The 15,786-nt window shown below is 40.9% G+C and overlaps 1 protein-coding gene across 6 annotated transcripts in view; it reads right to left on the reverse strand.

Moving 5' to 3' along the window:
- The window catches only part of ralgapa1 (Ral GTPase activating protein catalytic subunit alpha 1), a 259,513-nt gene that overhangs the window by 146,340 nt on the left and 97,387 nt on the right, over window positions 1–15,786 (reverse strand). For all 6 annotated transcript variants that reach the window (XM_078562768.1, XM_078562766.1, XM_078562765.1 and 3 more), the window contains exons 14-15: window positions 14,079–14,208; window positions 3,429–3,666 (exon numbers count right to left, since the gene is read on the reverse strand). In XM_078562768.1, the coding sequence (XP_078418894.1) occupies window positions 3,429–3,666; window positions 14,079–14,208 (368 nt within the window). The remainder of the gene's footprint in view (window positions 1–3,428; window positions 3,667–14,078; window positions 14,209–15,786) is intronic.

Consider the following 15,786-nt stretch of genomic DNA (forward strand, 5'->3'; position numbering starts at 1 on the left):
TAAGTAGCTGTTATAGACAGCTAATAGACAGAGCTAAGCAATTCCACAACCAACAGATCAGATCTAAGCTCTGCCACATCCAGTCGTGAATGGTGGTGGACAATTAAACAACTCACTGGAGGAGAAGGCTCCACAAATATCCCCATCCTCAATGATGGGGGAGCCCAGCACATCAGTGCGAAGGATAAGAGTGAAGCATTTGCTACAATCTTCAGCTAGAAGTACCGAGTGGATGATCCATCTTGGCCTCCTCCGGAGGTCCCCAGCATCACAGATGCCAGCCTTCAGCCAATTCGATTCACTCCACATGATATCAAGATATGGCCGAAGGCACTGGATAGTGCAAAGGCTATGGGCTCTGACAATATTCTAGCCATAGTACTGCTCCAGAACTTGCCACACCCCTAGCCAAGTTGTTCCAGTACAGCTACAACACTGGCATCTACCTAGCAATGTGGAAAATTGCCCAGGTGTGTCCCGTCCACAAAAACCAGGAGAAATCCAATCCAGCCAATTTCCGGCTCATCAGTAAACTCTTGATCATCAGTAAAGTAATGGAAGGGGTCATCAACAGTGCTATCAAGTGGCAGTTGCTTAGAAATAACAGCTCAATGATGCTCAGTTTGGGTTCTGCCAGGGCCACTCAGCTGTTGACCGCATTACTGCCTTGGTTCATACATGGACAAAAGAGCTGAACTTCAGAAGCGAGGAGAGAGTGGTTGCCCTTGACATCAAGGCAGCATTTGACAATGTGGCATCAAGGAGCCCTAGCAAAACTGGAGTCAATGGGAATCAGGGGAAAACTCTCTGCTGGTTGGAGTCATACATAGCACAAAGGATGACGGTCATGGTTGGAGGTCAGTCATCTCCGTTCCATGACATCGTTGCAGGAGTTCCTCAGGGTAGTGTCCAATGTCCTAACATCTTCAGCTGCTTCGTCAATGACCTTCCTTCCATCATTTGGTATGAAGTGAGATGTTCGTTGATGATTGTACAATGTTCAGAACCATTTGCGACTCCTCAGATACTGAAGCAGTCCATGTCCAAATGCAGCAAGACCTGGACAATATCCAGCCTTGGGCTGCCAAGTGGCAAGTAACATTGTGCCACACAAGTGCCAGGCAATGACCATCTCCAATAAGAGAGAATGCAACCATTGCCCCATGACATTCAATGGCACTACCATTGCTGAATTCCCCACCATCAACATCCTAGGGGTTACCATTGACCAGAACCGGGCCAGCCATATCAATACCGTGGTTACAAAAGCAGGTCAGAGGCTAGGAATCCTGCAGCACGTAATTCACCTCTTGACTGCCCAAAGCCCGACCGCCATCAACAAGGCACAAGTCAACAGTGTGATGGAACACTCTCCATTTGCCTGTGCCTGGGCGAGTGCAGCTTCAACAACACTCAATAACACCATCCAGGACAAAGCAGCCTGCTTGATTGGCACACCATCCACAAACATTCACTCCCTCCACAGACGCAGAGTGGCAGCAGTGTGTACCATCTACAAGGTGCCTACAAGATGCACTGCAAGAGCCCACCAAAGGTTACTTAGGCAGCACCTTCCAAACACATGGCCACTACCATCTAGAAGGACAAGGGCAGCAGCTGCATGGGAACACCACAACCTGGAAGTTCCCCTCCAAGCCACACACCATCCTAACTTGGAAATATATCACCGTTCCTTCACTGCTGCTGGGTCAAAATCCTGGGACACCCTCCATAACAGTACTGTGGGTGCACCTATACCAAATGGACTGCCAAAGTTCAAGGCAGCAGCCCACCACCATATTCTCGAGGCCAATTAGGGATGGGCAATAAATGCTGGCTTAGCCAGCAACACCCACATCCAATGAAGATTTTTTTTAAATAGTGCAGCGGTGAAAATCAGGGATGCTAAAGAGGCCAGAATTCAAGAAATGCAGATATGAGGATTGTGGGTCTCCAGGAGGGCAAAGCCTGGAGGGGTTTGAATATAACAATGAGAATTTTCAAATTTAGGTGTTGCTTATCTGGGAGTCAACAAGCACAGGGATGTTGGTGACCAGGACTTGCACGAGTTAAGTCACAGGCAGCAGTTTTTGATGGCCAAGTTTACAGAGAGCAGAACATGGGGAGCTGGCCAGCAGTGTTCTGGAACAGTCAAGTCTAGAGATAATTAAAGCATGGATGATAGCTCAGCAGCAAACAAGTTGAAGCAGGGGTGGAGTCAGGCAATGCCACTTATGTAGCTACTTATGGTGCAGGCTATTGAGTTGGATGATCAGCCATAATCATAATGAATGGTGGAGCAGGCTCGAAGGGCCGAATAGCCTACTCCTGCACCTATTTTCTACATATGTTTTCTACGTATGTGGGAATGAGCAATTTTAGTGATAGCATGGATATGTAGTTGGAATCTCAATGCTGGACAAATATGACATCAGGGTTGCAAACAATCCAGTTCAGCCTCAGGCATTTGTTAGGGAGAAGAATGGAATTGGGGCTAGGGATTGGAGTTTGTAGCAGAAATTGAGGACAGTGGCTTTGGGTTTCCCAATATTAAGTTTCAGAAAATTTCTGCTTGTCTGGTACTAAATGTCGGACAAACAGTCTGACAATGTAAAACAATGGAGTAGAGTGATATGGTGGTGAGGTAGAGCTGGTTGTCATCAGTGCACCTGTGGAAACTGACACTGTTTTTGAATGTCACTGAGTGTAGTACAGCTTTTCACCTGGACAGTTTGGTTTTTAGCTGATCGATCTGGTACCAGACATTTTTATGTCTGGCATTTTTATTTTGAACACCGGAACAATGTGCGACTTTGTAAAGTGTGGTCATATGTAAAATACCTGTATTTGGAAAGTGCAGTATTGCATCCAGTGTTGCGAAGTAGATGAAGCTTTGTCCAATAAGCCAACTGCCCTTTAAGTTTGACAAGATTGAAGGTTCCAATTCAGATGAATTGTTTCAGAGAATATTTGCATCATATAAATTTTTCCATGATTTGTCTCTTTTAAAAATGAAACTACTCAACTCATCAGCCTTTTCTTGAAATGGGAGTGAAAGTTACAGACTTTCATTTGTAAATGAATGATTTCAGTTTGACTCGTTATTATTGTTTGAACAATACTTAAGTAATCCCATCCCTGTTAAATTGCTACCAGTGTCATAAACTAATCCCTGCAATTGCAATGTTCATTTTACATTATATTGGGCTGATCTGAACATAATCATTTTTGCATGTCAGCATGAGGCTTGGCAGGGAAGTGTCTGGTATTCTTGAGCTAAGTCAGTGGTCAACCTAGCTGAGGAGCAGCTTGTCGATGAGAAATAGGAGGGGGTCAAGGAGAGGTCCTTTGCTAATATCAGAGTTAACAAAAGATTGACAAACAATTATTTAAGTCACATTCAAACTATACTTAATTGTTAACTATACCTTTTCCTTTGTGCTTCTTCTGTTTTTGTTCACTCAATTTATCTAATGGAAGATCATGCAAGTCAAGGTTGTACAAGTTCCGTGCCAGCACTTTGGTCAAGGTTTCCATTGTCATTGCCCATTCAGTAATTAGTTCTTCCCAGCACGTAAGCGATGACAACACCACTAGCAATTCATCCCACAGCTCTCGGGAAACATACACATCCAAGTTTGCTTTGATCCAGGCGACTATTAGTGTCTAAACAAAAAGACAAAAAGCCAGAAAATGAACAAATTATGCAGATCCCTACTGTAAACTAGTTTTTGCAGATATCTGTTGCTTTTTTTTTAATTAAAAAAGGGAGTTAATACACCCAACTTATACATAGTACGATGTGTCGTTCATTTAATTTCCACATTATTAACTTCTGAGTAAAACATACAAGAAAAATATAGATGTGTAATAAAAATGTTATCCTTGCATATTATTTTTTATTGCAATGTTTCATATTTATCTAGAAAATATATCAAGTACTATTGCATGGGATGCCATAAAGCACCAGTGGTCAAACTCAGTGATGCCATTAAGGAGTTAACGAGTAAAAACTGAGCATTTTCCTATGGGAACTAAAAAAAATAGACAAGACAAGTTACATCAGCATTATCAACTGAGCTAGAAGTAAAATTACCAGAATAATGAGAGTTCATCTATTTCTCACTGCTTCAGAAAAGGTTTACGGAAACAGGAAAATATGAAAATGAAGAGAACAAAACAGATGAAAAGAATTTCTTGCTTAGTTTGCATTCTAAAGAGGGAATAAAAGAAAGAAAAATGCAAAAAGAGGATATGGGAAATAAGCCAGGGAATGACAAAAGAAAGTTAGACACACATTTTCCCTTCAAATTTGTGTAATTACCAATTTCAACAGTTGCTGCTCAAACTTAACTTCGCTTCCATAGAATAATTTTTCTTAAAAATTATTTTAAAGCATCTTTCCACAAGTAATGGCAGATAATCTCTTATCAGGAAAGAAGTTGTCTCTGTTCTTTGAAACTCTTCCAAAAGTGTAGCTGAGAAGTGCTTTCATTTACATTTCCTAGCTTTAAAAGGCTACTAAGAAGTTATCTCCCAAAACGTTATCTCCCATTGTGCCTTGTGTCCTTCTACCTCCTTAAAAAAAAAAATCAGTATTCTTGAGCACTACGTAATCAAGGGACATGGGGATAGGGTGCAAAAGTGGAGTTAAGGCAGAAGATCAACTATTACATAAGAGATGGGAGCAGGAGATGACCATATCACTGTCGCACCATTCAATATGATCATGGCTGATCTTGGGATTCAACTCCACTTTCATGTTCGCTCCCCATATCCCTCAATTCCCTGAGACACCAAAGTCTGAATATATTTAAGTCTGCAATGGACAATGATGGCACATCCACAACTCTCTCAGGTAGAGAATTCCAAAGATTCACAACTCTGAGTGAAGAAATTTCTCCTCATCGGTCAACCCCTTACCCTGAAACTGTGCCCCCTTTTTCTAGATTCTTCAGCCAGGGGAAAATCTTTCAGTGTCTATCCTGTCAAGCCCTTTCATAATCTTGAATGCTTCAATGACATCACCTTTGATTTTTCTAAACTCCAGAGACTATACATGTAATTTACGCAGCCTCTCATCACAGGACAACCCTGATAACCCAGGGACCAATCTAGTGAACCTTCACTGTACAGCCTCCAAGTGTATCCTTTCTTAAATTTGGAGACCAAAATTGCACACAGTATTCTAAGTGTGGTCTCACCAAAGCACCATACAATTGTAGCAAGGCTTCTTTATTCTTACATTCCAATCCACTGGCAATGAAGGCCAAAATGTCATTTGCCTTCATAATTCTTGCTGTACCTACATGCTAACTTTGTGTTGCTTCGACTAGTACACCCAAACCTCTTTGAATGCCACCATTTGCAAATTTCACACCTCTTAAATATTCTGCTTTTCTGTTCTTACAACCAAAGTGAATAACCTCATACTTCCCCACATTATATTCCACCAGTCACCTTGTTGCCCACTCACTTAACCGTCTATGTCTTTTTGCAGCCTCTGTGTCCTCTTCACAACTTGCATCCCCACTTAGCTTTGTATCATCAGCAACCTTAGACAGATTACTCCATCTCTTTGCCCAAGTCATTAATAGGGCTTGAAAATAACGGAGGTCCCAGCCGTAGTACTCCACTAGTCACTGCCTGCCAACTTGAAAATACCCCATTTATCCTTACTTTGCTTCCTGTCTATTAACCAATCCTCTAAATCATTTACCTCTATTTGTACCACTAATTCATCCATCTTTAGCAGATGCTTTGTGCATTCAGATAAAGAACTTTTAATTTCATGTTCTTACTTCCATTCCCTGCTATGGCTTATTCACCAATAAAGAATTTTTGTTAAACTCTGTCCCCTCCTGTCCCATTCACCTTTACCAACATTGCTATACTGTTCCAATGCCTTGACCTTTCTCTTCAGATTTCTAAACCTCCCTTCACCTGAACCCTCGCCGTCTTTCTTAACTTAAAGCCAAGTTTAGATTCCAAGTTTAGATTTCACATGCAAAGCAAGGCTCTTTTACCTTTGGTTCTAGCAGAATAACTGCAGGCCATTCCAAAGTAGAACTCCCAACTCAACAATCTGATTTTTAAATTTCAGACACTAGCCATTCCTATGATCTGAGTGCATTTGGTAATCTTGTGGCAATCAGCACTGAATTATAGGTAGTTTGATGTTGTATTCATGACTGGGGTTTTACAGGGCAGCATTCCATTGGCTGGAAAATCGGGGAAAACACCAGCTTGGCCAGTCACGGAAGCCCCCCTTAGATTTTATGATCCTCAGGCAATTAATTGCTTGCTGTTAGAGCTTCCACCCCTTAAGGAACAAGGTTCTGCCCCTAAGAGCTACTGACTAATTGGAGGGCTGGCAGCTCTTCAGTCCCAGCATCACCACTGGGAGTGGTGGCCACTGCTGGTACTTCAGCAGGCCCAGAGTAACATCTAAGGAGGCGGCCCTGGAATTAAGGAGAGTATGTGGGGCTCACTGGGGCCAGTCAGACATGCTCTGCTGAGGCGGAGGGGTGTAGCTCTTCCTGCCAGAGGGACCATCTGTGGGCCACAGGGTGCCCAATTAAGATGGCACCCCCCCACACCGAGCCCAAAAGAGGCAACCAGGGCATAACTGGCACTCTCCCCATGTGATGAAATACCTACCCACTGCTGGTAAAATACCAGTCACTTAAGGGCCTCAATTAGCCTAAAGGCAGGCCGGCCACCTGACTCCTATCCATTCTCTGGTAAAATGAATAGGCAGACAGGGGGAATTATATTAGAACAAGGGCAATCCCTGGTTTTAACAAAAGTAAGGTGGAAATATTAAGACGAGTTAAGAATAGTGACGATCAGTCAGAATAACAAAGACTATTAAGGACATCTTATCTCCAAGGTGACAGTGCATGGAGTGATTTTACTATGTGCAGGTTCAAAAAGGGGTTAAATGGTATAAAAACTGGATCCTAAATTTTATACTAGGCAAACAATTTAAAATCTGAAAATCATTGGGTATATGGTTTGACATAAAGTATGAAGATTTGGTTTGGAGTATTATGCCAGAAAGCCTTGCAAACAAAGTGACATGGTTTTACGACTGATTGCTATGATCTTGATAATATCATTGCCACCTGATGATAAAATGATGAAAAAATATTTCAAGTGGAATCATGTGTCTGTTGGGGAATAATATACACAAAGGAATTTGTGAGCTCTCCGAACATATTAGTGAGGGTTCTGGATTTCATGGAGAGTCATCATGCTCTCAAATAGGCTATCAAAATGTCCCCTACCCAGCAACATCCTCCAGCCTTTTATACCCTCCCATTCCTTAGCTTCTCTAAGTTAGGCTTCTTTTGTATCCCCACCTCGCATCATCCCAATATTAGTGACAGAACATTCAGCCTCTTTAGCCCTATCATCTGGGGAATCCTCCCTTAACTCCTTCACATCTCTAATTCTTTCTCTTCCTTTAAAATTCCTCACAAAAATGAGTTATTGGATACCGCTTTCCATCAGCCCTCTCAATCTCTCCCTCCATGGTGTAGCACCCATTCATCTAACTAATTCCGTTACTGAAGTGATTTACTATTTTTAAACAACAAATAAATGCAGGTTGTTGCTTCCGCAACAAAAATTATTATTTTCACTGATAATATATATAATATTAAATTATAATATATAATATTAAACTACAAGTATGTAAAATTATTTGACCGAGATCACTGGCAGTCCGATGACACCAGCATAAGTGGCAGGATCAACCTGCAGGGGGCTTCTGTCATTGACATCACTGGTGTATCATGGGGTAGGCAAGTTCCCTCATCTACATACACATGACAGGTGCCTACATCACAAGGGTGGTAATCTGGGTGCTGGTCATAGTGATGCATGGACTCCTAAGTCCCCAAAATGGTTGGCAGGACTTTTGGCATCCATCATATTGGATAAGGAAGGTAAAATGACATGCACTCCTGCCATGAATGTAAGTACAGATAATTTATCTATGTTGGGTCCAATGCATCTTGCAGGACCCAATTCTGCCAAGTGCTGAACTCACATCACAACATGATGCTAAAAGGCACAAAAACCCTTTCAAAGGCTTGATTTTAATGAAGCTTGAGGTCTTATTTTGGAGTTGCTCACACCTCATTATATAGGCACAGAGATCATACACTGCACCTCCCACATGCCTTCAAATTTCTAGACCTATATATCTTGCAATTACAGATTATATTTGGCAGACATTAAGTGTAGAAGAATTACAGTGTTAACATGTGACCAGGGCACTCAGTGGACCTCCACCACACTATATTAACACAATGTTATTACAATCATGCAACTCTTCCTTGAGGCTTTTCCCTGCCTGGCTGGTGCTCTGTAACTAAAAAGCTGAAAGAAGAAATTTTTTTATTAAGAGCTTTCATCTCATTGAGGAGACTTCAGGCCAATCCACATCCAAGCTGCTCTGAAAACTCGGCTCAAATTTCGACAGCTGTAATAAATTTCACCACAGCAGCTGAAATAATCCACAACATTCTAAAACAATCAATGACATTCAAACCAAAACAACCCACAACATTTTGTTTTAAAAGTCAATTCACCTCATCTCCCAATGTTAAGGAATCCTTTAAAAAAAATCCAGGAGCCAGACCCACATCTTCGCCAAAAACTAATTAGTTCTTCCTTGGGCCATACCCTAACTGCATACCAACTTTCATTGGAATCCATCCATTGCTTTTTGAGATATATTGTTTACAGACAAACAGACTAACAGGGGTGAAAACACTATCTCTGCCCACCTTCAGTGGTGGAGGCAATTATTCTATCAGCAGCATACAGCTTTGTTAGTAAAAGCCAATAGTTACAATCGGCCCAAAGTTAAGCCTTTTCAGTTTTAGCTCAGTCACTAAATATGCTTTGGAAACCAAAATCCACCATAACATAGCCAACACTGGTGATCAGGGACCAATAATTAAAACTTAATAAGCATTTTTATTCATTTTAAATGCAATTTAAGCTTTACCCAAAATAAAAAACTGAAATCAGAGTTGAATTTTCTCTAGTTGCATTATCTGTGAGCAATTAGTGTGGAATACATTAGGAGTACACTGTTGGAACCAAGAACAGGGCATCTGAACTTTGCTCTTTGGTTCAATTTACATAAAGGACATGTGGGTTTATTTAAAAGGTGCACTCATGTGAAGGTATACTCTGGGGCACATCCTGGGCTCTAAAGGCATCAGGAGAATTTAAGGAGTTGGTACAGTTAAAGCTCCATGGCAGAATCAGGTTTTTAAAAACATTTTGCAGGTATGCATTGAGATTGTCTAAATATCTTCTGATGGAGAATAATACATTTTTAAATGAGTGCAGAAGCTATGATTTGTCTTCTTTCCCTATGAATGAGTCAGCACTGATGTGCCATGGCTGGATTGGCAATAGTACCTCAAACAGCAATCCAGGCACCCCTGCAGCCCAACTTTGAGGCAGCCAGTAACAGTGCGGCACAGGGTTAGACTGTGTGGATATGAAGACCGAGGCTGCAAAAATAGAAGGACGGTAATGTATTCACTGTGAGCCTTCTCTTGTCATTCCAAATGCTGTGGAACAGTTAAACATTTAGGGAAAGGGGTAATTCCGAACTGGTAGTAGGAGAACAGTTGCTTTTCACTCAGGTACTGGCCAGGTGAATGACCTCAGCAGCTCAAAACATGGGTAAAGCTAATTTTACATTGATGGTCTCAAAATAAGCCAGACTTAGAAGGACAGTTGGCACAGTGCGAACATAGCCTCCATCACTTAAGTGGAAAGGAACAAAAAAGTGCTCTGCAACAAGCACAGCAACATTAAAAATGTTATTGCCATTCAAAAAGCTAAAAGCAAAGACTTTTCTTGGCAATACCAGCCCATCCATCAAGACAGACATCACCTAAATAGCAGATCTAGAATTGCTAACAGGTTTTTCAGGGGACAGTTTGCCTCTGAACTGAACCCAATTCTATTAGAGGAAGGTTGAGTGCAGAGGTCTTTCACATTTCTCTGCCTTAAATTTACATTGCTGCACTCTCATCAGGTGCAAACTCCAAAACAGCCATATGGGAAATACAGGTTATTCAGCTGGGTGCAAAGGATTCACAGTCATTTTCTCTTTGCATATTACACATTTCTTGGACATTATTTGAGAGCAGTGCAGAAGATAATCAACCTTCACATCTGTTCATATTATTCATAATGAAGGAGTAGATTTCTCATGGCATTTTTCACAGGTATGGAATGTGATCTCTCTTGTTTACAATAGTCCAGCTGCAGCCTAAACAAGAATGATTTTCCCATTGTTGCAATAGAACTAATTTAATGAAAGAATGAGAGAACATAAGAAACAGGGGTGAACGGCCTTATGGTCCACTGAGCCTGCTCTGTCTTTCAACATGATCTTGGCTGATCCTGGGCTTCAACTCCACTTTCTCACCCACTCCCCATATCCACTGAATTCCCAGAGAGGGGCTAAAAATAGGTCTATCTGTAAATATATTCAATGATGGCACATCCACAACCCTCAGGGTAGAGTGTTCCAAAGATCCACAATCCTCTGATTGAAGAAATTTCTCCTCAACTCAGTCCTAAATGTTCGGTTCCTTATCCTGAAACTGTGCCTCCTTCTTATAGATTCCCCAGCAAGGGGAAACAACCTCTCAGTATTTGCCCTGTAATCCTCCATAATCTTGAATGTTTCAATGAGATCACCTCTCATTCTAAACTCCCTCTCATCCCAAGGATCAATCTAGTGAACCTTTGCTGTACTGCCTCCAATGCAAGTAAGTCCTTCCTTAATTACGGAGACCAAAATCGGACACAGTATTCTAGGTGTGGTCTCACCAAAGCCCCAAACAATTGTAGCAAGACTTATTTATTCTTATACCCCGATCCCCTTGCAATAAAGGCAAACATGCAATTTGCTTTCTTAATTGCTTGCTGTATCTGCATGCTAACCTTTTGTGTTCCTTGTATGAGTGCATCCAACTCTGAGTTTTTGTTTTTTAATAGAATATATTTTTGTTGAGCGCTTTGTAGTGTTTCTTTTAATGTTTCCCACTGTTTATTTACCACCATACCTTTCAGTCTATTTACCCAATCAACCTTAGCAAGCTCTCCCCTCATATGAATGCAATTGGCTCTGTTTAAGTTTAATATTCCTCTTTGTGATTGCAGCATGTCATTTTCATGTAGAATTCAATTGTATTATGACTACTATTTCCCAGTGGGTCTTGTACTATGACATTACTAATTAACCCTACCTCATTGCACAATACTAGATCTAAGACAGCTTTATCCCTAGTCAGTTCCACAACATTTTGCTCCAAAAAACTGTCACAAAAGTATTCGGTAAATTCATCTTCTAGGCCACCTTTGCTAATTTGATTGGTCTAGACGATATGATAAAAATACCGTACAACTGGTTCATTGCCTTTATTTCAAGCTCCAGTAATCTCCTATTTAATGCGTACGAGGGCCATAAACTACTCCCACTAATGTTTTCTGACCCTTGCTATTCCTAATCTCCACCCACACTGATTATGTGAGCCAAAATTCTTTCGCACTAATGCCCATTTGTCTTTTATTATCAGGGCTATCCCTCCTCCTTTGCCATTCTGTCTATCTTTTCAAAATGTTGCATACCCTGGAATATTAATTTTCTAATCTTGATCACCTTGTAACCGCTTCTCTGTAATGGCGATTAGATCTAAACCATTTATCTCTATTTGTGCCACCAGTTCACCTATTTTATTGCAGATGCTTCGCACAAAGTGACTTCAACTTTATTTTTTTACTACTATTCCCTGCAGGGGCCTTGCTCTCTGCCGCACTATTACCATTAAACCCTCTGTCCCTTCCTGTCCCACTCAGCTTTACCCACATCTATATACTCTTTTATTGCCTCAACTTTTATCTTTGGATTTCTAAATCTCCCTTTACCCAAACCCTTCTCCCCTTCTTTTAAAAGGATTTTTCCCCATTCGCTGGTGCATCCTTATGTTTGTACGCTCTGGTCCCTTCCTGTCACACTCTGGTTACCATTACCTTATCACCACCTCGCACCTTTACCTTGTTCTCTCTCTTTAACTTTCCAAATTACCCCTCATGTGAACTTCCCTCCCATTATTTAATTTAAAGCCCTCTCTACAGCTTTCATTGCACAACTTGCCAGGACACTGGCCCCAGAGTGGTTAAGGTGAAGGCCATCCCAAATGTACAGCCACCAGGAAGGCTGTACTCACAGTGCCGAGGGAGATGGTGGCATAGTGGTATTGTCACTGGACTTGTGTTCCAGACACTCGGGGTAATGCTCTGGGGACATGGGTTCGAATCCCACCATGGCAGGTGGTGAAATTTGAATTTAATAAAAATCTGGAATTGAAAGTTGATGATGACCATGAAACCATTGCAGATTTTCATAAAAATCCATCTGGTTCACTAATGTCCTTCCTTTAGGAAAGGAAATCTGTTGTCCTTACCTGGTCTGGCTTACATGTGACTCCAGACTCACAGCAATGTGGTTGACTCTTAACAAGGGCAATAAATGCTGGCCTAGCCAGCAATGCCCACATGAACAAATAAAAAAAAATTCTGTACAGGTCTACAGAAGCTGCCATGCAGTTTCAGTTTTTTTTCCAGATCCTTTGAAGAAGAGGCTGTCAAGAAAATATAATAATTCTCAATGTTATTGGAATTCATTGTAAAATAGAGTAATAGTGGGATGAGTGTGTGTGAGTGTGTGTGAGAGAGAGAGAGAGAGAGAGAGAGAGAGAGAGAGAGAGAGAGAGATTTAATTGAATTAGTGGCAACTAGTCTGGGTGCTTTGATCGAAGAGAGAGTAGGTTTGAAATGTTAATTAGATAAATATGGGGAAGTTTAGAAACATGGGTGTCAAGGGAACATTTGCATTTTGAAATAAACCAGACTAAATTGTTTGCAAAGGAGGGGTAAAATGTGTCACCTAGCCAGGTGAAGTTTAAAGACAGTGTGTTTATTTTTCCCGAAGATTACTGGTAAAGCTTAGTGCTATGAGGGGTTTTATTACCAGGGAGATAAAGTCCAAAGACATAGTGAAACAATGGGTACTTGCATTCAAAGAGGAAGTTATGTATAAAGAACAGAAGACTATTTTGTAAGGGAAGGCATTTTTAAGATCCTACAAGTATGAAAAGCCTTCAGCATCTGTGCCTCAAGCTGCTGTCTTCGAAGGACTGAAGTTAAGAAAACTCACTTGGAAGTCGACTTTTTTAGGGTAATATGTTTCTTTGCCTGGGTCTTTTAAAATCTGTCTTATAGTTGCCTTAATGAAAGTGTAACTGGGAGTTAGATTAATTAGGGGATTAAGAAATTATCACAATAGTAATTTGTAGATCTATGTTGTATTGAAAGTCAATTCTTCTATTAATAAATGTTTAATCTAGTTTTGTAAAAACCCATAAGACTTGGTGGTCTTATTACTACTGAATTCAGGGCACACATCTCAAAATTTATACAAATTGCAAAATAAGTTGTGGCAGTTGTTTCAAGCTTCCCTTTGGGATTTCAGCATTTACCATCGGCTGTGCCATAGCACCTCCCAAAATCCAAACATCCCGGAGAGAAAATGTTGCAGGCTTTTTCAGAAACATAAGGGATAATATTTAACTTTGGCAGGGATGAGAAAATTGGCAGGAGCAGATTGGTCACCCTTCATACACCCCACCCGATTTTCCATTCTGTTGATCTATCACCACTAGTTTTACATCTCAAGTTGAAACTATCGCCAAAAACTCCATGTCCTAGGGTATGGAGTCAGATTAATGCTTTCACAGGCAATGAGAGAGAAGCTGTTGCTATCATTCTGCAAGTCCAGGCTGATTTATTCCCAAAGAGAAGATAATTCCTTGTCAGTGAATTAATCTTTCCATTTACCAACACAACTATCTCAATTAACAAGCAAAATATGATTCTTTATTTCAATCCAAATTATTGCAAATATTAAGCAATCCCAGTTATTAAACATAGTACATTTCAAAGTAGAAAATTGATCTAGATACACGCTTTACCCGAAAGAGTGGTGTAGCAAGTCTTCCTGCTAACACAGAATTTTTTCTCCCTTGAGATAATGGCGGTGCTTGCAGAGGTCGCTTCATAACAGATTCTGTAATTCTCAACATAATCAACAACAGCTGCTCCCTGCAAGAAAAAGTAGGAAAGTTGTAGGTATTGATGCTCTGTACTATGACACCCAAGGTTCAAATCTCACCTTGAAGAAGGTTTTTATGTTCTTGAACCAGAGACTCAAGATTTAACCTTTTTTTAAAAAAAAACCTAAGTTACTATACCCGGTCATATGATTTATATGCCAAACTTGCATCTCTTGTGGTCTCAACTTGGTACCAGGTTTGTAGTACAATACCATCAAAATTCATTCCCCTTCAGTTGCATGACTTCCAGAAGAACCCATTGAAGATGGCCCCCTATTGGAGAAGTAGCATCATAACTTCTTCAACTAAAACTGGACCCAACTTTGTTGAACAGCAATATCTTACATCATCACAATACATATTTGAGCCACTCCACATCTACCTCGCGGCAGTATAAAACACCTTCAACTAACAGCAGAACTATATAGGAACATAGGTAATAGGAGGAGTCGGCCATTTGACCCATCAGACCAGTTCCATCATTCAATTAAATCATGGCTGATCTTCCATCTCAGTGCCATTTTCCCACACTATCCCCATATGCCTTGGTGTTTTTGCTATCTAGAAATCTATTGACCTCTGGCTTGAACATACTCAATGACTCCACAGCCCTCTGAGGTAAGAGAATTCCAAAGATTTACAAGTGAAGAAGTTCCTCCTCATCTTAGTCCTAAATGGTTTACCCATTATTCTGAGATGATGCCCCCTGGTTCTCAACTCCCCCACCAAAGTCAAGGGGAAACATCCTTCCTGCATCTACCTTGGCAAGCCCTCTAAGAATTTTGTATGTTTCAATGAGACCACTTCTCTTTCTTCCAAACCCTACAGAGCAAAGGCCTAGTCTCCTCAATCTCTCCTCATGGGACAACCCTGCCATCCCAGGAATCAGTCTGGTGAACCTTTGTTGCACTTCCTTTATGGCAAGTATATCCTTTGTCACGAATGTGTAATTGTGATATTATAGATCTTGTTTAGAAAAAATAGCTAAACTTCCTTTTTCAATGGGCACAAGAAATCTTATAGATGGCTGCAAGAAGTTACTTGACCTTTTCGACTTCAATGTGGTCAAGCTTTCAGGAAGTTTTAAGTGGATTGCAGGCAGACATACCCAGACAGAAAAAGGCTTTTGCAATTCAATGAGTCCTCAATAATGGCTTTCCCTGAAGGCATGAAAACCTTGGTTCCTTTTGAACACTGCAGCATGTTGAGGCGACTTCAGATTGCTAAATGGGATTATTTGGAAAATGACTTGGCAATTTGTCCACATCATATGATAAGCAGCCATTTTAAGTTATGATGTATATAAAGACAGACTGTGAACAGCCATTTTGTGTCCAGAACCCCAGGAAGAATTCTGAGAAACAACTTCAGAAAGGGTGCCTGGCCAAGGGAGGACAAATTAACTGCTGCTTCAGCTGAAAAATTCTAGGCAATCTGCAAGTGTCATAACTGTACGAGTAGTGAGGAATAGGAAACCTTCTCACTCTCCCAAAAACTTGCTGACCTGCTAAGTTCACCTGAAAAAGGGAAACACTGACTGGTTGACTGCAGAAGCCATTGCAGCTGC

Source organism: Cetorhinus maximus, chromosome 18, assembly GCF_964194155.1.
Source record: "Cetorhinus maximus chromosome 18, sCetMax3.hap1.1, whole genome shotgun sequence".
Classification (NCBI taxonomy): Eukaryota; Metazoa; Chordata; class Chondrichthyes; order Lamniformes; family Cetorhinidae; genus Cetorhinus; species Cetorhinus maximus.